The following is a 25963-nucleotide window of genomic DNA, read 5'->3' on the forward strand; positions in this document are numbered from 1 at the left end:
CACAGATAAATCCTGTCTTGAAAACCTATAAATAAATAAATAAATAAATAAATAAATAAATAAATAAATAAATAAATAAATAAATAGATTGATTGATCATATAGAGTTAAATTAGAAAATTAGATTATGAAATATTAACTTTTATAGATACATTGAAAACTATTAAGAATGTAAAGTTAAGGGAGTTAGTAAAACAAACATCATACAAAACAAACAGAGATGTTTTCTGAACTCTGGCCAATCTCAAAATGAATATCAAAATGAACATAATGGAGCATTAAATAAAAATTAGATTGCTTTTCCCTGTATAAAAAATGGATTTCCCAATTTACTCAGAAGTTCAAAGCTGCCTCCTTCCTCCCTGCCAACACATTGTACTCACATCACACTCACATTTGTGCATGACATGCACAGGCACACGCTTGTACACACACACACACACACACACACACACACACACACACACACAGAGCTGATGCATACTGCTCCTGTGCACTCCCATGATCACATGAAACTATTAAGATGATAGTTTCAAAATGTTAGTAATTTAAGGACAGGATGAGTTTTAGGGTAACAGACTCTTGGCTGAGAGCATTGGGTTCTCCTGTTTATATCAATCAACTTCCACCATTTGTGTTCTTTGGCCACAGTGGTGCAAATGGAGGATGTCTCAGCCCTAGACACTTTTTACTTGCTGCTGGGCTGGGCTGCAGGGAGATATCCACTTGACTGGAAGTTGGTGTTTGAAGAAAGGGCTTTGATATGGGAAGTAGAGACATTAAGTGTGTGTCTGGTTTTGAAAGCCAGAGCTTAGAAGTGAGTGTTTGGAAAGTGAGGTTTGCTAGGGTCAGGCACCCAAGGACTTCTCCTTCAGGAGGCAAGCATTCAGAAATCAGCATTAATAGCAGGGGTAGAAAGGTGAGAAGATGGGTACTGGAACACACAGGAAAAGACTGATGGAGAAGGAGCAGGGATCAGTCAGGTTGAAGGTATCTGGGAGGTCAACTTACATGAGCTGAGGTTTAGGAATTCTACCTTACTAGACTAGATATAGTGAGGAGATCTGAGAAGGGCAGACATGAGGAGGAATTAGAGGGCGAGCCAAATCTTAACAGCATTTTGCTGTGGACAGAAAAGTACAAATGCCACAGGTGTGCATAGAACACACCTTGGAGACTGTTTCTGTGGCACGAGGTACTTCAACATAGTGCTATTCAAGGGGGGGAGCTCAGCACAGAATGGATGTGTTGAATAATGAAGTAAATGTAGTGCAGCTTTCAGAAGGCTGAAGAAAAGGCAGAGCCTCATGGGAGGGATAGGGAGACAGAGTAAAGCCAGGCTCTAGGGTGGGAACACAGGCACATCCTTCATAAACATGGATGAAGATCTCTATTTCAGCAGATGAATGAAAAGGAGGGGTAGAGTATTGGAGATGCTCAGAGAGAGGAAGGAGATGTCATCTTGGGGAAGAGGAGGGGCTAGATTCTGAAGTGTTTGTATTCCTGAGAGCTTAGACACTCACAGCCACTACTTCAGACCAGGACGAACCTGAGGCATTTTCTCTGGTTAGGTTATACAGCCTGGGTCACTCTGGTGTCTCAATTGAGATGGGGCAAAGATTGGATTTAAATCAATTTAAGTTTGTGTGAAATCAGCTTGGAAAGTAGGATCACTTGGAGACTGTGTGGTCAGTTCACAGTGAGCATGCCCTTCATACACTCAGATGTGCAGGGTGAAGATGAGATGAGGCTCCATGAGCATGGCTCTACATTCAGCCGAAGTCCAAGCTAGCATGCTGCTCTCACCTCTACAAGGTTCAAACTCTTGGTTTCTGTGCTCAAAGACACTGACAACTCATATAGGAGAAATGCTCAAATTAAGTTCAGTCCACTGGGCTCTGCCGTCAAGAATGTGTTGTATTTAAAAGGAAGTGAGCTAGGGTGTTCTCCATGGAGATTCCATGGAGCTTTGTCTCTTTGGGTGACAGACTCCTCCAGACCTTGTAGCAATCTGATCTTGCACTCAGGATGGAGAGAATGGTATCATGGATGCCCCTTCTGCCTCTTCTACAAATGTTGTAAACTCTCTTCAATGCTAGGGTAAGAAATGAAGAGACAAAAAGTTCTTTCAGTTAATCAGAATGTGAAATTTGTGGTAAATAAATGCACACATTCACACTTACATATACACATTTCCAGACATGGACTCTTGCTTATGCAATTATACCTTGTACATATGCTTACACACTAATGCATATATACACACATTTGGACATACCTATTTTTAAATTAATTTACCTGTTTCCATATATTTTTCAATTGCTTTGTTCATACAAATTAGCTAAAAATACATGGAATATTTGAAGTAGTTTAAGCCACAAAAGGAAGCCTACCATAGGTTTTGCCAAGTCAACAAAATATCCTTCTTTGAAATGTTTTTTAAAAATATTTTTATTTTATAATTATTTAATTTTACTTATCAGCCACGGATTCCCCTGTCCTCCTCTCCCCCCCCAGCCTTTCTCCCAATCCATCTTCTTCCCACTTCCTCAAGCAAGTCTCCCTGGGATTCAGCCCAGCTGGTAGATTCAGTGAGCAGGTCCAGTCCCTCCTCCACACAAGCTGACCCATGGTATACAAAGAAGCAGGGTGCTAGAGAGGTGCCCAGAAATTCACAAAGATACCTCCACTATAGACTACTAGCAATGGTTGAGAGTGTAGCTTACCTACTCTGGTGATTGGATAGCCAAACACCCTAACTGTCATGACAGAACTCTCATCCAGTGACTGGTGGAAGCAGATGCAGAATCCATGGCCAAACCCCAGGTGGAGCTCCAAGAGTCCAACCGGCAAGAGAGAGGAGGGATTCTATGAGCTGAAATGTTTTCACATTTCTATGATATAAACCATTAAAACATATATAAAAAGATTTTTTAATCATAAAAGATAGCATGAACAATATTAAAACATTTCTTGTGTCAGGATTATGAGATACAGTTAGGTGATAACTCTGGGTAGGAAGGAGGTTTTAAACATCCAAGAAAGATTTTTTTTTTTTAAATCTATTTTCCACATCGGAGTTTTAAAGCAGGATTAACACAGGAATTTAAACAAGGAGGTGACAGAGATGGATGAGCAAGTTTATAAAAGGAAAAACATGAGGCACTGAGAGAAACACAGTTGATAACAGCAGTTGTTAGCGGGGTTCCTGCTTTGAAGACACCAGGCAAAGCCTATGAACCAAGGGTCAGTGAGAAGACCCTAGTGACAGACCCACTCTGCAAACCTGAATCAGGAACATTTCTGAATCAGACACATGAGACCCAGAAAAGCCAGAAAATCATGAGCATGTGATGTTTGTTTTAGGCAGAGAGGGCATTCTGCCAGAGTTCAGGGCATGTCTCCATTAATGTGAAAGTCGAGACCATGGTGTGAGCAATCTCATGGTGCATCACTCCTATGTGCCACAGGTATTGGTGGATCTAGTTGTGTGCTAACGAGGCAAATGGGGACCAATGAATTTTTACAGATAAGGCCAAATTTCCCTTGAAATCAGAAACAGGAATTTTCTATGACTTTCTGGAAAGATAAAAACATCTTTACATTGGCCTGGAAGGTTGAGATAGGAATGGTGGTGAAAAGTATGCATTTCTTTCATTACATTTTAAATACGTTTGTATCCAAAATCGTGCAATGAGTCTCCTGAAACTGCCTCATGTCGACCCATACAGAGCACCCACTCATGTCCCCAGGCATCTGGGGGGGCTCAACAGATCTGGGGTCCCAGAGTCCTTGCCTTGGGTCGTCATCCATCCTTGCTTATAAGCAGAGTACTTGTGTCTGCTTGGAGGTGGGGCCCTTGGGAGGGGACCATAAGATCGTAAGAGTGCCTCTCTCCATGGTGACCATAAGATCACCAGAGTGCCTCCCTCCATGGGTGAACATACAGTTCTCCTGCTATAGGACAGTGAGTATGTCATGGGAATCAATCCTGCTAACATGCCAAGCTCAGACTGCCAACTCCAGCACGCAGACCTTGAGAAGGAAATTTGTGGTGTTTGTTTGCTGTGGGTCTGGATAATCTGAAAAGGCAGTTTTAGGTAATCACATGTAGGGAATGTCCCGGATGATATAGAAGTATAGAAAAATTAAGATGTAGGATCCTTTCTAAGAAGGCTTACCTGTGAGGACATGACTAGAAGTCAGAAACGAGAACAGCAGCCTGTACCAATGGGTCCAGAGAGATGTGAACTACAATCAGGGACGTGGCTCCAAGCAACTGTCTCCGGGAACAGCAGCAATCACACAAAGCACCCGTGGTTGCTGCTGACAGAAGGCGCTGCTTCCCGCTCCTGTCAGTGCAAGGCAGGGCTCTGCCAGGGGAGAAAGAGCTGTAGGTGGCCGAGAACATGGCAACATCCATGGCCAATACCATTTTTTTTTCCTTGCTCCACACACAACCTTTGACCTAGAAGGAAAGGATTGCCAGTAGGTCAAGACCTTTGTCTCAACCGTATATTATCCTGGCAGATCAGAGAAATGTGAGCATTTTGAGATTTAAGAAAAATAACCAAATATCTCTAACCTCTAATTAAAATAAAGTTCTTGAATATTTCAGTCTACACTCTTCCAGAGAGCCCTTTTACTCTCAAAACAAAATTATCTATCAAGATACATATAAATATGTGAACATTTAAATATGTGATCGCAGATGTTAAGCCATACTTGCTTCAAGCCACACTGCTGACAGCTCTGAAATTCATTAAAGAGATTTAAATTTCATTTTATTTAGTAATTCAACAGAGAGCACGCGCACGCGCACACGCACACGCACACACTCAGAGCAAACTGACCAGGGTGCAGATCTACAGGACTATTGTAACTTGGCTGTGGAGAGTGAAGAGTGCTGCTCAAGGCTGTGAGAACCTGTGTTTCACATATCTCAACAGTTCCTGTCCCTGTTCTTTGGAACTAACCTACCCTGGGCTCTCAGGACATAGAGTATTGTACTGACTGTCCACACACGAGCCTTTGTGGCCATCCTCTGCCCACTGTTAAGCATCTGGTGTCCTGTGATAAGGCATCTTTGGATGAGATTCACAAAGCCAGCCCTTTGCTGAGGAGAGAGGGTACAGCTACACTGTCCTTGCCTCACCCATTCCTGGGTTCCGATTGCCAAGGAAAGACAGTGACACTTTCTTGGACTGGCCAAGGAACAAGTGCTGATGGGTCGCCCTCTGAGATATGTCCCAAGCAAGAGGAGCTCCTCCCTGCTCAGTTCAATATGTTTATTGCTTTGTGTGAGGCCTACTTCTTCTGGTTTGTTTGTACTAATAGTACATTGAAGACAGAGGCTGAACATTTAGGGTATGACACCTGTCTGGGGGGGGGGGGGGGGGGAAGTGATGTGCCCCTCCCTGTGCTCAGTTTTTGTGCCCTTATCTCCCTTTGCTTGGTTTGTGTTCCCTTATCAGAGCATCACATAAAGGAGTACTGTGTGGGAATGGCATCAGGTTGGCTCAGTCTCACCCTTGGGTGGAACTTTGGAAAGTATGAGGCAAGTCAATACTCAGAATCACATAGACACAGGAAGAACATCCATCTGACATCTCCGCAGCGTGGGTACTGTCAACACCTGGTCACCAGTGACAACAATGAGGGGAGGGACATCCAAAATCCATAATGATGGTAGGCAGAGTAGGGGTGGGGTGTCAGCAATTCCAGTGGAAAGGAAGAGTGTATGAGGCCATGGTCCAGTAATGACCTAAAGATGTTTCATGGAGGTGGCCTAAAGCAGGCTGTATTCGGCACAGAGAATCTGATGGGCACAGAATGTCTGGTATGTTTAAAAGGTCTGGCCAAATCAAGATCTGGTCAGCTCAGAGGGTGTGATCAGATGGAGCTGGATAGGCAGCCATTCATGACATAGAAGAATGTTGAAGCTGGGAGGCAGAGAACATTTAACTGCGTCTCTTCATTCTTCAGTTTATCCCCCTGCTCCACCAAGAGTTTGAACCAATATTCCATACTGTAGCTGCCCAAGAAAGAATTGCTGAGGGTGATGTATGAAGAAATTGGAGAGCAGAAAGAATATAGGATTTTTGTCAGGAGTACACAATGTTGATAGTTCAAGGAGACAGCTGATGAGCCTCAGATGGTGAAACTTTGTCATCACATACAGGACGGGGCCCCAGTCAGTCCTAATGAACATATTTATAGCATGTAGACCGATAGTGTTTTAATAAAATCCACTTAAACAACAAATACATCATGCACAAGAAGCTGACTTTAGGTTCCCTAAGTAATGAAATGGACGTGAGATGTGTGACTAAAACCAAACCCACATGAATAATTTGAGATTCTAATGGAAAGTGTCGCATCAGAGCTAACGATGGCTGTCATTTTCCTGAGTTAAGTGATGTCTGACCTTTGAAATGATATGGTTGTGTCACAATCACTCAACTGGTGTGTCTCTTCCCGGTGTCTGACATTTGGCTGTTTGTGCCAGCAAATTGAGTTCTTGTGCGTGGGATCTTACTTTCTGGTAGGTTAAACCGGTAGTCATGCAGGCAGCCTTGCCTTGTGGATAAACACAGACGCTTTGATGTCCACACACTCATAGACAAAGCAAAGTGATTTTCACACTTAGATGTACATAGCTGATTGTCTTTACCCTGTTTTCATCCTACAGAGTGTCAGTGTCTCAGAGGTAACTCTCAAATGAGTTCTTGGAAAGCAGGAAAGATCTGCAAAGACTTTACTTTTCACTTATGTCTGGTTCTTCTGTGATGGTGAAGTGTTGTTCTCACCTTCTGAACAGGTGCATCTTCTGAGAAACGCTGGCGATGACGTCACCATCACTGTGGAGTATCTCAGGGAAGCGCCCTCATTTCTGAAGCTCCCATTAGGTAAGTGGGAAGGGGAGAGATGTTAGGGTGTTGTAGGATTCTCTTCCTTCCCACATTATTTATCTGTATATATTGGTACAGTGGGTATAAATTATCTCCCAAGCACATTCTCAAGAGAGAAGACTGATTTAGACAGACAGGATCCTGAGGCGCTCCAGGCATCAAAATCAGAAGCAACTCTGTGTCTTCCTTCACATGAACTCCCTGCTTTTGTGTTCATACACACACACACACACACACACACACACACACACACACACACACTTACATACTTACATACTTACACACACACACACACATACACACACACACATTAACATACATACATGCACGTACTCATACACATATACTAACATACCCACATGTACACACCCAGTTAACTACACATACATTCATGTGCATATATGTAGTTTGTATTCATAATATCCAGGTTGACCTCATATTTAGTATACAGTTCAGTCATGCTAATGTACACTTCAGAGTACCTACCATGATGAGGCAGAGCTTGTGATACACTGCTGTACTAAATCCAGGGAGACTGGTAAACATCAAGCCTAGAAAAGCACTTTACTGAGCATGGTTTGTGTCTTTAACTTATTCTCCATAGCTGCTGCATTTAACAGAAGGTCCTGCCCTTATTTTGGATATCAGTGGGCTGACTCCTGGATGTTGTCTTCTGCTTCTAGGAAAGATCTGAAAGACAAGGCTCAGCATCTGTAGAGCTAACTTCCTGCAGCTGCAAGTACAGGGGTAGCTGATAGCAGCAGGAGCCTGCCTGGCCTGGGCCAGCCTTCCTTTCCTGTCCTGACTGACTCTTCTCTTCATCCTCTTCTCCCAAGAAAGGGTGGCTCCTTCTCCCTGGTCCATCCTACATGCTCACCCTCCTTCTCTTCCATCACTGTAACCCTGTTGTTAGCATCTCCCTTATTTAGTGTGTAACTGGCCCGGGTGCTGCTCCTAAGGCCCTGCCGGCTGTGGACTCTGGCCATGCACCCATTTCATGCTCTGTCAGAAGAGCCATTAGATTCAGACCTTCCTTCTGTCCCCTTCTCCCTGGGACCTTTGAGCCTGTCATTTCCAAGTGACCACAGGGAGTAATTGTGATATTCACTATTAGAAAAATTGGTGCCCTATGTGCAGACTCGTGGGTAAGAGTGGCTACTTGCCCTGGGTTCCTGGGGACCACATCTCTGTGAAATGAAGGAAGAGCTGTAGGTGACAAGTTCTTGAGGATCTGTGGATGGCATGGAAGAGTTTCATGTACAGATGGGAAGATCCCCATAGTAAGAAAAGTAGATATCAGAAACAGATTAAAGACTAGAAGGAAGTGACAATTGTCACTGTGGAATTCATGAGGGATGCTAAGAATGCTCTCATGTGCACAGAGACAGGGATGTGGTGATGCCTGTGATCAATCACTCAGAGATCCCAGGGGACTCCAGCTCCCCTTGTTACCACACATCAGAATGAGCGCTCTTCTACACGTCACTTAGTACATGAGAGGGTGATGCAAGACTCAGTATTCGATCAGTGCTACCAGGGGGATTTAAAATGGAAGAAATGAGGGTGTTAAATGAGGGGAGGAGAGAGAGATACACACAGAGAGAACAAGAACACAGTAGAGTGATAAAAGAAGACAAATAAAAAATGAAGAGAGCTATACTTTTCAGCATTTTCTCTTCTTCACCAATTCTGTCAACTCAGAGAGTGAAGTCAGGAGCTGGTCTTGGTAGTTGGGAAGCTGAGTCAGGAAATAATGGCCCCTTGAATGTAGACAGAGGTTCTGTAACAGGGTGTAATGTGGAAGTGTGGCTAGCCGAGTGGGGTACAGTGATGGCCATTCCCATTGCTACGGATGTGGTGGCACGTGGATCATCAGGGATAGAAAATGTCTGCCCTCTCTGAAATTCTGGGGCGGGGGCAGGAAGGAAGTTTAAAGAAGAGGATTGTTTCTCAGTGCCCCATGGCTATAACAAAACCCTGAGGAGAATAGCCCTATGGAGGGTCTCTGGTTTGTCTGATCACAGTTGAAGAGATTTCAATTTATTGCCATTTGCTTTGGGCCTATGGGAGCCCTGCATACCACAGCAGGGATGTATGGTGGAGGCAGCTGCTTGCATTGCTGGTCAGGAAGCAACGAGAGGGACAGAAATGAAGGACGTAGGGTGCCCAGGGCACATCACCTGACTTCTTCCCACGAAGTGCCACTTCCTTTTCTTTTCCTTTTTTCTTTTTTGCCCAAGATTTTTTTTACAAAATAAAATATAGTAAGATAAAGAAAAAACTATCATATTGAAGTTGGACACAGTAACCCAATGGGAAAAGGAGTCCCAAGAGCAGACACAAAAGTCAGAGACCCACTTGTTCACATGCTCCAGAGTCCCATAAAAATACTAAGCTAAAAGCTATTATATATATATATATATATATATATATATATATATATATATATATGACCCATGTAGGCCCTGTCTTGCTTCTCCAGTCCCTGTGAGCTCACACACACCCTGCTTAGTTGATCTAGAGGGGCTTTGTTCTTCTGGGTCCTCCATCCTTCTAGCTCTTACACTCTTCTGGCCTCCTCTTCCATGGGTTCCAGAAGCTCTGAGGAAGGGGGTTGTTTGATGGATACTTCCTATTTAGACTCACTCTGTGTGAGTGTCACTTCCTAACAGATCCTCTGCCTACCAGCAGAGCCACAGGCTGAGACCAAGCCGTTTAGTACATGGCTTTTGAAGCACGTGTATCCAAAGGATCCACATGAGGATGGTGGAAATTTCTTATTGGAAGTGATGGGAGTTTTTCAGGCTGTGTACAAGGGAGGCTGAACCCAAGCCAGCCCCGCACGGCACTGTTCCCCAGGATATAGAAGATTGGTAGTAGTGCTACACGTGTGTTTCCATCTTATTCTTGCACAAGTAAAGCCTCATGCATGGCAGCCTACCTCCAGGTGAGTGCCTTTCGCCTCCTGCATGAGCCTAACTCTGTGTGAGTGTGCCTTTGTACTGAGATTGGAAGTGAGGGACAGTTATAGCCTGGCCCAATGGGCAGCATGAAAGACGGAGACAAGCAGGACACTTGCCCAGCTTTCCCTGCTTCCCATCAGAGGTCAGTAATGTTTCTGGGTACAGAGAGAGGGTAAATGTTTGGTGGTTGCTGACACTGGTGTAATGGAGCAGTAGAACTGACAGCCACAAGGATTTCAACATCTGTTTCTTGAAAAGGAAAGGGCACCATGGCTCTGAAGCTGCCCTTTCCCTCAAAAGAGCTCTTGAAGCCCGGGAACTGTAAAGTAACTTCCTTTCACAGGCTTGACTGGAGTCTGAGGGTTTGGCGCTCATACCTTTTGGTTATCTAGGAAGTCTTGTGGACTCTCCTGCTGAGGGCCTGTGCAGAGCTCAGCCATTGTGGCTAGCCCCACCCTGAACTCCTCTGAGCCCCATTGCTCAGGGGCAGTGTAGACTCCAGAGATAGATGCTGAGCTCTCCATTAATTCTATAAATGTCCATTCGTCTTTTATTTGGTTCTTTACAACCTAAAACAGTTAAATCTTAGTATCTATAAAAATTTAAACACAAGGGCCATAATCATTCCATCAATCCATGCAAAATGGTCTCTGGTGAGTACATGTCACTGAGGGAAAATTGCTTCAGCCTGCGTAGATTCTGTTGGGTTGCTTGTTTGTCTGAAGCAACATCTGTCCCACAGAGGTGATTGCTGATGTAGAAAAACATACCAATAGTAAATAAAATGTCCATTTCAGCATTTCTTAAATCGATATTAATGGGAACATAAATACCCAGTGAGACTGAGTCAACAGACCTGTGCATTTTTTTTCTTTCAGAATCTCAGACACTTGGTGATTTTATACAGATAGACTTTGCACATTGTAGTATTTCACTATGTTATACACCATCACCACTGATTAAATTTCTTGACATTCTACTGCTCAAAGGAGGTCCTCCATAAGCTACCAGGCAGCCCCTGTTTCCCTCCCCCAGCCACTCAAAGTCACTGCTTTCTGCCTCTGGATTTGCCTTTTCTGGAAATGTGTATCAATGCATTCATACAATTTGTGACCTTGGCTTGCTGTTCCTTCCACTTACCATGAAGCTTTCAAAGTTCATTGGTGAGGTAGCATGCATCTGCTACAGCTGCATAACTCTGCTTTATATGGTTGTAGGGCATTGCTCCATCCACTCTTTAGCTAATGAACACTTGTTTCTATTTCTGGGCTGTTATGAATATGCTGCTGCAAACATTCATCAACAGGCTTTGTTTGGACATCTTTGTTAAGTCTCTACCTAGAGAAGAGAATTCTGGGTCCTACGATAATGCCATGTTTAGCTTAGAGCATCTTCCAGAGTGCTTCCCTCTGTGGCTCTGCTGCTTGAAGTCTAGTGAAGTAGCCATAAGACTTTGGACAGATTATAGTTCAGTCTTTGAAGGAAAGAGTTTTATAACTACTGATTTATGCGTTTTTCTTTGCTTTTTTAGAACAATTCTTTATGTAATTAATAATTGCTAATACTTTGTTAGGGTGATAGCTTAGTCAATAAAGTTTTTGTCTTGAAAACATCCTCCAGGACCTACATTAAAAACAGCCATGTGTTAAGAGACACAGTTATGATCTCAGTTCAGGAGAAGCAGAGAAGTGTGTCTTCCTGGGCCTCCCTAGTCTACTTAATGGACTTCAAGCCAGTAAGAGGCCTCAATTAAAAATCCAAGGTGTATGATACCTGAGGAAGGACAAATGAAGTTGTCCTCTGACTTCAACATGCATGTGCACACATGTGCATGTACCTCTCCACACACATACACCTACTCATAAATGAACATGTTCCCCCTACACACACACACACAATTACTAACACTGACCAGATTTGAAAAATGGATGTTCTGGTGGTAAACAAAACAATATAGGAAGTATTCAAATTTTTCTTTGGGGATACAGAAGGAAAGCTGATAGTCAATGAGAAATTAATAGGAGTCCAATGTCTACAAAAGACTATCAATTTTAAATTTCTCCGCTTACTACACATTGCTTCTTCAGACATGTGTTTATGGTGACATTTATCATGTGTCACTCAGAGCAACAGCATTACCTAGGGGGTTTTAGGCAGTTCAAAATGTTTTCATCTTTCTTGCAAATAATGACAAGTTGATTCTGGATATAAATGAAAGACTTTGGAAAGAGTTGCATGGACTGTCCTAAAGTGTACATGGAAATGCTATAAAAAAAAACTGTGCTAATGTAAAAATAGCACTCTGTAATGGAAAGTAACAAAAGCCGAGGCCGGGATAGATTCCACTGGGCAACAACTGTATCTATCTGGGGTAGTAAATGAGCACAGAAATATTCACTTGTCAGTTTGTGTAAATAAAGGCAAAGAGTTCTTGTGTCTCCCAGCACACGTAGGAATACGGTGAAGTGCTTCGTAGCACTTGTCCTAATAGAGTGACATGGGTGGGAACGGGCACTGACTTGCTGGGCTGTGCATGATGGAGGTGCAGAGGTAGACTGGAAATGAGCAGTCAGCCTCGGAGCCTTCTGGTCACTAGGCACCCCATGTCCATATGCACTGAGGAGGGCTGACAGTTCACTACGGTCCTGGGAATGAGACGAGATGATCCAGTGCTGACATGCAGGACGGTGCCCACCCAGTTCTCGGTTCCTCTCTCGATGCCTTTTCTTGCAAGTGGCTGGTGGGGAGAGGGCCTGCCTTCCTGTTTCATTCTCTTGATAGCATTACAGCCTCACCATGATTGCAGCTTGTCAGTGATAAGCCTACCACTGTGCCACCCGCGGCACTTCTGCTTGCTTTCCAAGGCTCAGAAGGCCTAATCTCAGGGCTGTCTCTCTCCTACACAAGAGGGTTTCCTATGTGCTTCCAGATGTGCAGATTCTCGGGGAATCTGGTCATCAGGCGGTGGTGCTCAACCATTTGTCTTTATGAGACATCACCACAAAAAAAATGGAAGAACTGACACACAGGATCTGCCTGCACTTCTTGTTTGTGCAGGAAATAATGGGGCCGGGGGTAGTCGCAGAAAACTCGTTTTCTTAGAGTTGCCCTCAGGACCCAAGTGAATGGCCTGAAGCCTTGGGAATGGCCACAAGCTTCCCTTTAACAATTCTTTTTTTGTTTGTTTGTTTTTTACTTATTTTTTTTTGATAATACTATTCAGTTCTACATAATAGCCACAGATTCCCTTGTTCTCTCCCTTCCTGCCCCCCTCCTCTTCCCCCCAGCACACCCCCCATTCCCACCTCCTCCAGATCAAAGTCTCCCCCAAGGACTGAGATCGACCTGGTAGACTCAGTCTAGGGAGGTCCAGTCCCCTCCTCCCAGACTGAGCCAAGCGTCCCTGCATAAGTCCCAGGTTTCAAACAGCCAATTCATGCAACGAGCCCAGGACCCGGTCCCACTGCCTGGATGCCTCCCAAACTGATCAAGTCAATCAACTGTCTCACCTATTCAGAGGGCCTGATCCAGTTGGGGGCCCCTCAGCCTTTGGTTCATAGTTCATGTGTTTCCATTCATTTGGTTATTTGTCCCTGTGCTTTATCCAATTCTTAATAAAACTACTAGTTTAACTTGATTGTTGAACTTGTGTGAAAGCTGGTTGCAGGGTTGTTCTTAAAGGGATTTGCGGTTATTGGGCTACTGTTGTCTCTGGACTGGGTCAAATGTGCTGACCTGAGAAAACCTTTTTAAGTCAGACCATCTCCCATAACAGTGAAGACACTTAGCTGCCAAAAGACACAGTAGGAGAATCTATCCGTCACCCAATCTGTAAAATAGTAATGGTTATGATTGATACACATGCCACATTGATTTTTCGCTTTTTATACAAGCAAACCCAACTGCATTTGTACACAATACACAAATGGATTTTAACTCAGTTTGTCATAGATTATGATGGTGATGGTGGTGTGACTGATGCAGGGCATCCCCTTCTGCATTGTCTACATTCTCATACTGCCTGTCTGCAGCAATGAGAGACCCAAATGTCATCCACCCATCAGCAACTCCGAGGGAATATGCCAGAGTAACGGAGTGGGATGAGAGACTGCAGCCCTATGGTAGACACAGCCCTGCTCTGCATCCCGATAGTGCGTTAGGACATGACAGGCAAGAGGCTGCACTAGGAGCACTGATGGCGAGGCCAGGTTCTGGACAAACCTCTGGCTAATCGATAGGCCAGAGAGTCATCCCCAACTCAGTTCCACACCCCTGAGCAATGGACCTAGCAATGGACGGCTGGCTCTCGTTGTGTGCTTAGCTGTCTTGCAGTCACGTAGTCACACGTGATGCAGTTGACAACTACATCTGGAATGAATGCCTCTCGTTTTGTTTCAGGGTCCCCGGGGCCATCCAGTGACCACAGCAGCAGAACCTCGTCGCCTCTCTTTGACAGTGGCCTGCACCTGAATGGACACTGCAGCCACACAGTAAGCACGTGCAATCCCCTGACCTCACAACTTGGGAACCTCAATCCCAAGGGCCCTGGGTTGAGGAGAGAGCTGTCCATGATCCTGCAGAGGCACATGTTCTGGAAGAAACAATGAAAACAGGAATTAGTCAGCTCCATTGACATTTACTCCCACGTGGGGTCTTTGTCCTTATACCCACTAAGACACCTTCAACCAGTAGTTCATAACTGCATGGAAAGCAAACGCTAGTCTTCATTTTGAGGTAGAATTCAAAGTAACCTCTGGGTTTCAGGCAGCCTTATCAAGAGGGTCTCAAGTTGTTTTGAGGAGATTTCTAGAAGACTCACAGGAAAGGAGAACAGTGAGGTTTTATTCCCAAATTCATGGGAAACATCAAGGAAACATGAACACTGTACATTTGCCATGAGGCTTAATCCTGTGCCTCACCCCCCTATCCTAAGACCCTAGAACTGAGTGCAACCACCAGTGCCTGCTAGCCTGGATCTGCCTCCTAATGCTAGGATCAGCCTCTCTCTGGGTAGGTGGGCTTATTATCCACAGAGATTTTAGTACAGAAGTAGAATCTTAGCATTCCACAATCGGTTTTAAAAGTATATTTTATAGTAGATCCTTTCCCACCCTCATATTCAGGTAGAACTCAGGGGAAAGATTCATGTTTGTTCATTTAATTACATGGTACCATAATTTCTTGCTTTAGCAGTTTAAATAGATTTTAGTAATTTAAAGTTTGGCTTTTGAAACTAACAACGAATAGGCAACATACTCACAAGTCACATCTCCCTGTCTCGGGACCATAGACAAATAGCGTCCTAATTTTCACAGCCACCACTTGATTTTAAAAATTCATTTTGAGCCAGGCACAACAGCACACCTATTTGTCCCACCTACTCAAGAAGCAGAGGCTTCAGTTGAGCTTGGGAGTTGGAAGTAGGTCTGGGTAACATATTGACAGTCATTTGAGACAAGTCAGAAAAAAGCCAATGGTTCTAGTGACTGTTGTCCTGTGTTACACTAGACACAGGAGTCACTGATGCACTGGGACACTCACAGAGTCAGTTCTGTATTTCCATCAGAGTGAAGAGCCATTTGTCTACTCTCCCAGTAGAAAGTCCATTACTGTCTGCAGAGCACTTGCCCTTGGACTACACTTTGGTGTTTGTGAACTTTGCTCTGTGAGAAAGGACCTGAGATAGACATCTTAGTCCTGCTTCCTGCAAGATGCACCCAAAGGTAGAGAAGACACCCAGCTAGGAACATACTCCCTGTATGGGAAGACGTGGTTGATTCCCATTTGGAGACATTGGATCACAAGAGCAGGGAAGAAGTGAGCTATGGTTGACAGTGGCGTGATTTTATTACATTTAACAAGACAATAAAATCAAGAGGTGAATAATTACTGTTGTAAAATTTACCATAACATAGTCACTACAGCTGAGAGAAAAATGACAAGATTGACAGAGTGATGGCATGCCTCTCCGCTGAAATGAAGCAGGGAATCTCTGTTTTCAAAATAAGAAATATGTAAGATCTGCTATGAATAGTTCTTAAAGGGGGCTCTGGTGCTTCCGTCAAAATAACCCATCATCTCTGACATCAAGTAGTTACTTAAATTACATACTGACAGCAATCTTCATTACCTGGTTATTAAAAAGTGCTTCCTTTAAAAAAAAAAAGTTTCTCCTGAACTGGGAGAGTGAGTGCAAACTTTTAAGTCTAGCTGCTGCTCATCTCTCACTCTTATGCCTCTGCATCCTGAAAATTATTTGTTTGGAAGTCTCTTTTTGAAGAGTTTGAAGTTCAAAGATCCACATTATATTTGAGCTGAGATCCAACCTGAAATATGGCTATACTTTATATTTAGATCTTACTGAAAAAATACTTTTCTCATACTACATTAGAATCTGGATTTGTTTTATTTTTAAACAAATGTAGATGATGTATATCTTTTTCCCCATGAAATGAGACCTATTTATAACAGTCACATAGACAATTATATTCTAAGCAATTTTATTAGTTACTTTTCTCTGCACTGTGACAAAATACCTCAGAGAAGTAACTCCAAGGAGAGAAGATTTATTTGGCTCACAGTTTCAAAGGAATTTCAGGTCATCATGATGGGAAGGCATGGAAGAGTTTGTGATAGCTGAGCATGTGGTGGAGGCTCCTTACACCATAACAGAGCAAGAGCAGAGACTGCAGGCCAGAGCCTGGAATGCAGGCTTTAAAGTCTCTAAAGACTTCATTAGTGACCCTCTTACCCAGCAAGACCCTATCTCCTAAAGATTCCAGATCCTTCATAATAGTCCACAGCCTAGGGGCTCAGCATTTAAAGTAGAAGGCTATAGCAGACATTTCATATTCAACCTACAGCATCAATTCACATTTAAAACTACTGTAATTTTTACTTAAGGCCCATATTTTAATACGGTAAGGATCATTTCCAAAATCTGTGTTGTTTGGAGGAATAGAGTGCAGATGTCCAGATAAATCTGCTGAGCAGAAGGTACATTCTGGCCGCCCTTTCACAGCCGTTCTCTGCATTTTGAGTGTCCTCCAGGTATCAGAGGTGGAGGCAGCTCCCTTTAACTCCCAGAGTTTCCTGTTTTTTCATCTCTGTTGTGAATACATGGGTGCAATTATGTTTGAATTGATTCCAATTCCTCCAGCTGTTAAAATCACCTTCAATACCACTCTCCAGCTTGTTTCCTGTTCTGCATGGTTTTCCCCAGATAATAATGGGTACTGGGATGGTTTGGAGTGTGTGTGTGTGTGTGTGTGTGTGTGTGTGTGTGTGTGTGTGTGTGTTGGGGGAGGGGGTTTATCTGACATGGTGGTTCAGAATGAAATTGTATTTCTTGACTCAGAATATCCTGGCCTAGCTGTTCTCTGTCCTGATGTGCCTCTCCAGAAGGAAAGAATCACAAACTCACTGTTCACAGGAATGCAGGGAATAGCTATCGGACTTACCTCTCCTGTATCCTCACTTCCAAAAAGAAGAGAGGAGTAGGGTTCTTACCCTGCATTGGATGTTTGTGCTTGCTGTCTGTCTTGAAGCCTAGGTGTTCTCAAGCACTCTTTGCTAACTCAGCAGCCTGCTGTTATCCAGCACAGCTCAGGGTCTGTGCACTTTGGCAGAACTGCCATGGCGTGAGTGGGCAGCTTCTGTGCCAAGCAATTTTCTGTGCTGGCCCATGCAAAGTAACCCTTCATGGAGGCTGGGGGCAGTGCCCAACTAGGAGAGGCCTGTACTATGAGGAGACTGCTCAGGGCTAATGTCTAGGAGCAGAAGCCCAAGGGGTAAAGAGCTGGGGCTCATCTCATGAGGACCCCAAAGAGAAGGGATGCAGAATATTCTTTATTACATGAACAGAGTGTACTTTAAATGTTGGTGAATTGTGACAAGCACTCTGTGCTAGTTGCCACTGGAGAGCTGCTGTGGAGTTAGTTGTCTTGGGTTTATGGAAGTTCCTGACCAGTATAAAAAGCAAGGACTTAAGCTTATTTTACACACTGCGTTTAGAAGTGGGCTTCAGTTACCTTTTATTGTTTAGATATGAAGTGTTCCTCAAAACAGTCACATGTTGAGGAAGGTCCCCTGATGCTGTATACAGTCAATCAAAGGTGGTTTGATCATTACCTGATAAATGAATTAGTCTGATGATGGAGTCATAATTTGGTGATATTATTGGGAAGTGGTAGAAGCCATGAGGTGAAGGCTGGTTGAAAGTGGTAGCCATGACTGTGAAGGGTGTATTTCGTCCTGGCTCCTTCCTGTTGTACCCTCAGCTTTCAGGATGCCCTGAGGTCAGCAGCTTTCTTTCCCATGTCCTGGTTTGAATGTGAAATAACCCTGACATGCTCAGTGTTTGAGTACTTGGTCCCCAGATAGTGGCATTGTTTGGAGCAGTTGTGGAGCCTTTTTTACATAGTTGGCAGACACAGGTCCGTGGAGTCCTAGCCAGGTAACTGCTGGATGCAGTGAGCCAGCCTGCTGCTCCAATGGCAAGCTGTGGTTGCCGCCATGCTTTCTCCACCACCGTGGACTGTGCTCTCAAACCGTGAACCAAAACAAATCTGCCCGCCTTTAAGCTGTCAGATATGATTCACAGTTATGAGGAAAATAACTGATATACAACACCACCGTCTTCCACGGTAGCATCTCAGCCCTCCATCAGACCCGCAGCGGTGGAGCCAACCATGAGCCATCAGCTCTGAAACAGCCAAAATAAATTACTCCTTTTGCCTGGGTGTTTCATCACAGCAACAAAACAACTGACAGACCTCTCAACAGTGGGGAGGAAACCCCAAGCATTTTTGGTGCCTCCTTAGTCTTCGGCAGCGGAGCATAATAAGAATTTGCTAAGGCAGGTAGAGGTAGCAGCAAATCCACCATTCACAGCATGTTGCCACTTCAGCATGGTTTACAGTTGAAACTCCTCTAAATACCTCTGAGGACATGAAAGCAAAACAACTCTGTGTCTTTATTAAGACCTTGACTTTGCAGTCACTCTATTTTGTTTTTCTGCAGCTTTGGCTGCAGACTGCAAGTTTGGGGACTTGGGATGCTATTGGGACCTGGAACCACTCCTTCCAGGCTGTCCTACCGCCACAGTCAAGGGGGTAAGCAGAGCCAGGCATCCAAGGAGCCAGGCATGAGGAGGGTCAGGTGTGCACAAAGCGTGGTGTCCACAGGACAAAGTATGTACAGAGCTAGGACTGACAGGGCAGGAATCCTGACAGCCATCTCTCCCATGTCAGGAAATGTTTCCCGAGTTTTTCCAAATCTCGTGGGACAAGGTTGACCACGCTCTTCAATTTTTTTTTATCACCCGTTATTCTCTCTTTGTCAGATGCTATAGCCCAGAAAATTAGAAGTGGGTATAGCTGGAGTGGGCTGTGCACACATGAAGCGAAGCCAAGCCACGAGCTGCTGACAGTGCACTGAGCATCTCCTCTGTGGCTTGCTGTGGGTTCCCAGCCAGACCTCAGACACTGTCCTCTCCCACAGATAAAAGATACAGCAGCAGTTAGGACTTCTCACAGAAATCTTTTGAAAAAATACTTTTCAGGTGCTTATAAATGACAGTTCCCTGTAAGGAGAGCGTCGACCAAGTCCCTATGGGAATGGCACTAACCGCGCACATGGATAGTGTCTTACAGCTTTCACTTTCAATCAGGGCTTTCCTGGGGTCATCAGCTTTTCTCTGCTCTGGTCAAATATTGCTCCTTTTATTATGTTTGTGTGGTTTTGTTCTCTAAAATCACATTACTAAGGGCTCATAGCCCCAGCAGGATTTGTGAAGATGGAAATTGCAAGCTGAGACCCACAGGCAGGTTTTGTCTGCTGAGCAGCCATTATTATTTTAAATTGAACATGAAGTGTCCACACAGCTAGAGACAAACTCATCCTAGGTTTAGTGATTATTTATTGACCAAAGCATTCTTTCAAAACTGAAATTATTTGATGGTTACCTACAAACTCTGTAATGAGCTTCATGCAAGAAATACACACACCACACTAAAAGCTGTGTTGGGACATTTTGTTTGTGTCCAAACTGACACTTTGCATATTCTCTTCTTGGTAATGTCTACTAAGTAATGAATTTTTATTGCGTATTATATCAGAATATCCATGATCCATACCTTTAGAAAGTCCTCAGGCATTTTTCTAGTGCTTTTGAAAATTGATTTCATAGAAATAAACATTACACAAAGACATTATGGAGTGTGAGTGCAGAGTGTTTTTTTTTTTCTTTACCAACATTTGAGCATGGCAGGGGTCATAAACTGTGCTCAGGTGAAGTAAGGGCAAGACACATTACTGGCAACGTACTAGATGTTACCTCGCTCCACCTGCTTGTTGTGGCTTTACCAGCCAGACCTCAGGCAATATCACTTGATGCTCATCTCCAAGATAAAGTTATTTTAAGCATGGTTAAGCATTGCATTTTATTCCAATGAATGGAAAGAGGAGTTAAAATTTGTTTACAAATTTATGTTAACACTACAGTAAAGGATGCTTATACAACTCATAAACATGGGAAGCTGGAGACAAACTTATTTCTTGTAACAGAGCAAGGTACAAGAAGAGTAGGGGATCCCACCTGGAATGACAGTTGCATTCCATGGTGCTAGACTACACCACAGTGTCAAGGTAACATGGATACTGAAAGCCGAGTCCAGGGTCACATTCAGTATCAATAAATAGCATTGAAACTGGACTGGGAGCTTACCTTTGAGAAATTGCCTGTGTGATTTATATGATTATATTATAGTGAGGTTTTCAAGTCAATATGCTACATGTTGTCAGACATAGACATGGAAATCTAAATGGCCAACCCAGGCTTCCTGTGTAGCACAATTCTCAGACAAGAAAATTCCAAGTGACAGGAGGCAGCAGTTAAAAAAGCATTGTGCTGGGTAAAGCAAGGCCCTTGCTTTCGTGCAACAAGAACCCAGTGGTTGAAGACTGCCAGCCCTCACAGCAAGGCAGGTCACAGGAGGGCACCCCTCCAGGGGTCTGTGTTAGGACCATGGAAAAGAAACAGCTATTCTGCTGTCTTCAAAAGGCAAAGGGACAGGTGCAGATTTCTGACTTGGCTAGATTCCTCGTGACAAAGCAGAAATAACCTACCAGGTTACAAGAGAAAACCAGGAGAGCCAGGATCTCCATTATTTAGCAGAATCTTCAGACAAATACACAGGGAAAAGGCTGCTTAGGGCAAAGGTAGGGAAGGGACCAAGGGGCCAGACAAACACAGATGCTTGCTATCAAGTTGGATGACGTTGAGGTTCCCTGTGCTTTGAGTGGAGGTGCAGTTGACTCTGGCCATCCAGCTGAGTATCCAGAGAGGTGACACCTTAGACACTTATCTATTCCCTTTCTCATCACAGTTGCAGAATGCATCAGGGGGGCCTCATGTTGTCACATCTTCTGAAGTGGCGTTTTGGTGACAGCATTCACCCTCCCTGGCGGATAAATGTCTCTCAACTGCTTATAGGAGCCACTATCTCAGGATGAAGGACATGCCTTTGCCAACAAGGAGGCAGGATCAGAGTACTCTCTCATCAGCCTGATGCAGCTGAACATGAGACTTGTAGGAATTTAGCCTAAAGAACCATAACCATCAACAGTTTTCAGTCCGCTGGGTTGTTGGGGTGAGAAGAAAGTCTAAATTATTTTAGTTAATCCATATGTGCTATCATGAAAAGCACATTTCTAACAGTTACTATTCTTGTTAGCACATTCTTCTTTTCACTAACAAAACCTGTTTCCTATTTCCTGAATAATTATCAGAGCATAGTAGCTGATTGAGAATGCAGAGCAGGAAGTCTGGCAGGGCCCCTCTGGTGCATGACCCTTTTAGATACAATGCAAGGAGGCAAATCCAATTGTTCCTTCATAATTACTGTGTCACAGCTGCTGTGTCTGGTATTTGTGGATTTGTACCTCATTCTGGCCATCGCTTTTTTAATAAAGTGCTTTATGTCATTAAGTAATCTGCAAGTTGGGGAGGGCGGAGGGGATACATCTGTCTACTCAGTGTAGCTGGCCCCAGAGGCCGTTTCAGAGTCTGGTCTTCTGGAGGGTGTCCACTTTGCTCACATCTCTCCTCACCAGGTCCCTCAGGGATTGGGAGCTCCCTTGCTGCCTGTTAGCGGGGCCAAAGATGAGCTTCCAAAAAAGTATAGATTGAAATCTCTGAGCCCACCCCCATGCCCAAGTTCTACCCCACATGGGAGAGCACACACATGTGTGCACAGCCCAGTGGAATTAGACTTTTTCTACAATCTCAAAGTCTGCTCCCTGTTGGCAAAGCACTTGTCTGTTCTGCACATCACCAAGGATCTGTCTCTTTGGCCTCAGGTCCAGGCAACTGGACCAAGTAACCTCACCAAAACCAGACACACGTGGTAAGGTTCCTGGCTCAGGTTCCAGTGTGACTCTCAAGGCAGGTCCTCATCTGAACATATGAGACCCATGGAGAAGCCATATTTCTCATACTTGACATAGGATATGGACCAGGTTGATGGCAATGAACACTTTCTCAAGAAGAGAGATGGTGAGAAGGCAAAATGTCCCTGCTCCATAGTGACTCTAAGATGGGCAGGCATACATAGCCAGGCTCTGGATTAGAGTATGTCCCCACCCTTGAGAGTCCTTGCTCTATGGCCTCAGCTTGGCCCTGACACCTTCATTTAAGTGGCTTGTCTGGCTTCCCACCCTCTCTAGATCCAGGGACTTGATTATTTTGATATTTATTCTCTTTGTAGCAGATGCCATTATTCTTTTAAAACATGTATTATAAAGGCATTTTTTATGAGTCAACTTTTACTTATTTCATTAGATTTGTCACAGTTCCCTTCAAAGATGCCTATTGTCTGAGGCTGAAATCCATGACCTTTAGGATTTCCAAAGTCTGAAAATTAAGTGGGAAGAGCTGTAGTTACCCCATTAGGGACTATGTCCCTCTCAGGTCAAGAAGAGGTATGACTTCATATCTTTCTGAATGTCTAACAAAGAAACTCAAGCCCCACCATGCCTGATGATGTTCTAGAAATCTATCTCATAACTGGGATTCATTTGCCATTGGCAGAAGCAATTCTGTTTTTGCCTACATTACTGGGTGCCTAACATCCATCAGCTTAGCTTGTTTTTGAACTACTTTCTCCTAAGGTTCCACATTTTTAAGTTAAGATTTGTCATGACTCTGAGGAGCTCCTCCAAATGCAGTTCTCTTTGCCCTCTTCTTTAGCTTTCTTCCATTTTTTTGCAAAAAAAAAATTGTTTAAAACATATTTTAAAAGCTTTCATATTCAAATATAAGTGCTGCTTTCTGTCTGGATCTCTGAGAAGTTATCTTGTATGCTTTCATCAGTTGAAGTGGGCTAATCTGAGTTTTGTGGGATGGGTGCCCCAGCTGTAAGCCTCTCCAGAGAACAGTGGACTGACTGGTCCTGTGTTGACTGACTCTTGCTTATTTTGCACAGGCTCCGTCATCACCTTCCTCGCCCATAGCTAATGAACCAAAGTATGAGAAGCGTTGGCTAGACACCTTGTCAGTCCCTTTGTCCATGGCTCGGATCTCCAGGTACAAAGCTGGAACAGAAAAGCTCAGGTATGTGACCAATGTTGGAAGTGGGAAAAGTGAACCCAGCACTGGAGGAAAAGGCAGTAAACTCCAGCATTGTGGGAAAGTCTGGCGAGCCCCACATTGTGCCAATTCCAGCTCCTGTATCTGTGTCTGACAGAAGCATTGGCGAGCACAGGCAGTGTCTCTACAGGGCAGCATTTGAGGAAGTATTGAAGGCCAAGAGGAAAGGAATACAGAAGCAATTGGAGCGGCTGATCTTTTTATTTTTTAAAATAGGAACTGCTCTCCCTTCTAGCAAGAGCAATTGTCAGTGCTTAGACAATAGTCTAAGAAGAAGAAACTCTGTCTTCAGCTTTAAGTATCAACAGAATAGGTTCAATTATAAAAGACTGCAAACTTTTCTAAATGACAAATAGATATTGAAAAGCCATTTAAACTTGGTGATCTTCATTTTCTTCATTAATAAAGTAAGAGGGTTAGGCCAGCTCCACGGTTCAATAAATGCTACTTGTTTGGAAGCCCTGTTAATTATGTAGTTTCAAGATGTATCTGTGAAGACTCATGTACCCTTCTGGGTAGGCTAAGAGGCCAGGGCTCCTTGCTCAAGTTTTGAGAGAAGCCAGGTACAAGGAACAGTGACCTGTCTACCAGCTTCAGTTAGCAAAAACATAGCATAAACATCTCGCTGCAAATTGAACCTTGTGTGTCATAAAATATGTGTGTAGTTTCGCTGTTTGATATGTGGTGTGAGTACAGTGTGGTGTATAAAGTTGTATGTGTGTGGTATGAGCATGCATGTGTTCTTAGGCATCTTTTTTATAGAAACATAAAGATCTATGTATTTATGGGGTACAGCGTGATATTTCACACACAATATGTGATGACTGAATCAGGATAATTACCTCAAGATTTATTGTTGTTGTTAGGGGTGGAGAGATGGCTTAATAGTTAAGAACTGATACTGCTAATCCAGAGGACTTAAGTTTGGTCTCAGTACCCACACCTGTAACTCCATCTCCATGGAATCCAACACCATCTTCTTGTTTCCACAGGCAACTAAATGCACTTACATGCACATACCCCCAGACTCTCCACATGCATATTTACATTTAAAATTTTAAAAAGAAAACATTTTTGGGAAGTGTGGGAGCAAATAGGTGTAGGTACCAGCAGATGCCAGAAGAGGGTGCCAGATCTCCTGGAATAGGCATTACAGGTGGTTGTTAGCGCCTGATGTAGCTGTTTTTTGTGGTGTGGACGTTTGATATTAATATTCCTAATCCATGAAAACTCAATGTAACTACATCTATTTGTTCCTTCTTTAATTTCCTTCATCAATGTTTTATAGGTTTCAGTGATTAGATCCTGAACTTCCTTGAATTTACTCCTATTTTATTGTTGTTGTTGTTGCTGTTATTATTATTATTATTATTATTACAGTTTTTTGAGACAGGGTAGCTGTGTAGCTTTGGAGCCTTTCCTGGAACTTACACTATAGCCCAAGCTGGTCTCAAACTCACAGAGATACGCCTGCCTCTGCCTGGTGGTGGTGCGTGCCTATTTTATTATTTTGCAAAGGGGATTGTTTCTTTAATTTATTTTTATACAGTTTGTTGCTAGTGTTCAAAAACACTACTGATTTGTGTATGTTGATGCTGTATCTTCTAGCTGTAGTGAGTCCACATGTCAGTTTGAATGGCTTGTATTATGTGTTTATGCATGTGTGGAGTATTTGTGGTATATCTTTTCTGCATATAAGATCAAGTCATTAGCAGAGACAATTGCATTTCTTCCTTTCCTACACATACATGTAGGTTTCTTTAGTATTTCTGGTGCAATCCCAAATAGAGGTGGTGAGAATAGACATCCCTCTCTTGCTCTCAATTACACAGGAAATAGTCATCATTTCATCATTGAGTATGATATGTACTGTGGTTTTTTGCACTCTTTGGTTTTATTGAGATACAATCCATGCCTAATTTTTTGAGAATGATTTTTTTTATGAGATGGTGTTGACTTTTGTCAAATGTTTCTTCTTTATCCATTGAAATGATTGTGCCATTTTTACCCTTTATTCTCTTGGCATAATGTGTCATATTTATTGTGTGTACTTCATAATCTTTTCATCTCAAGGACAAATTCCATTTGGCCACATGAATGATCATTTAATTATCCTGTTGAATGTATTTGTTAATGTCCATGTATTTCTCATACTAGTGTTTTTTTGAGTCTTTGTCTGGCTTTGGGGTCAGACCAAAGGTAATGACAGTCTTTTGAAATTATCTTAGATGTGTTCTATTGTCTTTGATTTGTTGGAAGATTTTGAGAAGCATTGGTGTTATTTCTTTTTTGAATGTTTTATAGAACTCAGTAATGCTACCAGTTCCTTACATTTTCTTTGATGAGAATCAAAACTCTTGATCCAGCCTCCTTAATGGCTCACTAAGATTTTGTCTGATATGATTCAGTTTTGGTCATTTATGTGTTTCTTGGAACTTGTCT

General features: G+C 43.3%; 1 protein-coding gene across 2 annotated transcripts in view; it reads left to right on the top strand.

The window, feature by feature from the left end:
* Positions 1-25963, top strand: part of Sntg2 (syntrophin gamma 2) — a 199524-nt gene that overhangs the window by 92734 nt on the left and 80827 nt on the right. For both annotated transcript variants that reach the window (XM_028857468.1, XM_028857467.2), the window contains exons 7-9: positions 6820-6907; positions 14272-14363; positions 23358-23485. In XM_028857468.1, the coding sequence (XP_028713301.1) occupies positions 6820-6907; positions 14272-14363; positions 23358-23485 (308 nt within the window). The remainder of the gene's footprint in view (positions 1-6819; positions 6908-14271; positions 14364-23357; positions 23486-25963) is intronic.

This window comes from Peromyscus leucopus, chromosome 22, assembly GCF_004664715.2.
Source record: "Peromyscus leucopus breed LL Stock chromosome 22, UCI_PerLeu_2.1, whole genome shotgun sequence".
Taxonomy (NCBI): domain Eukaryota; kingdom Metazoa; phylum Chordata; class Mammalia; order Rodentia; family Cricetidae; genus Peromyscus; species Peromyscus leucopus.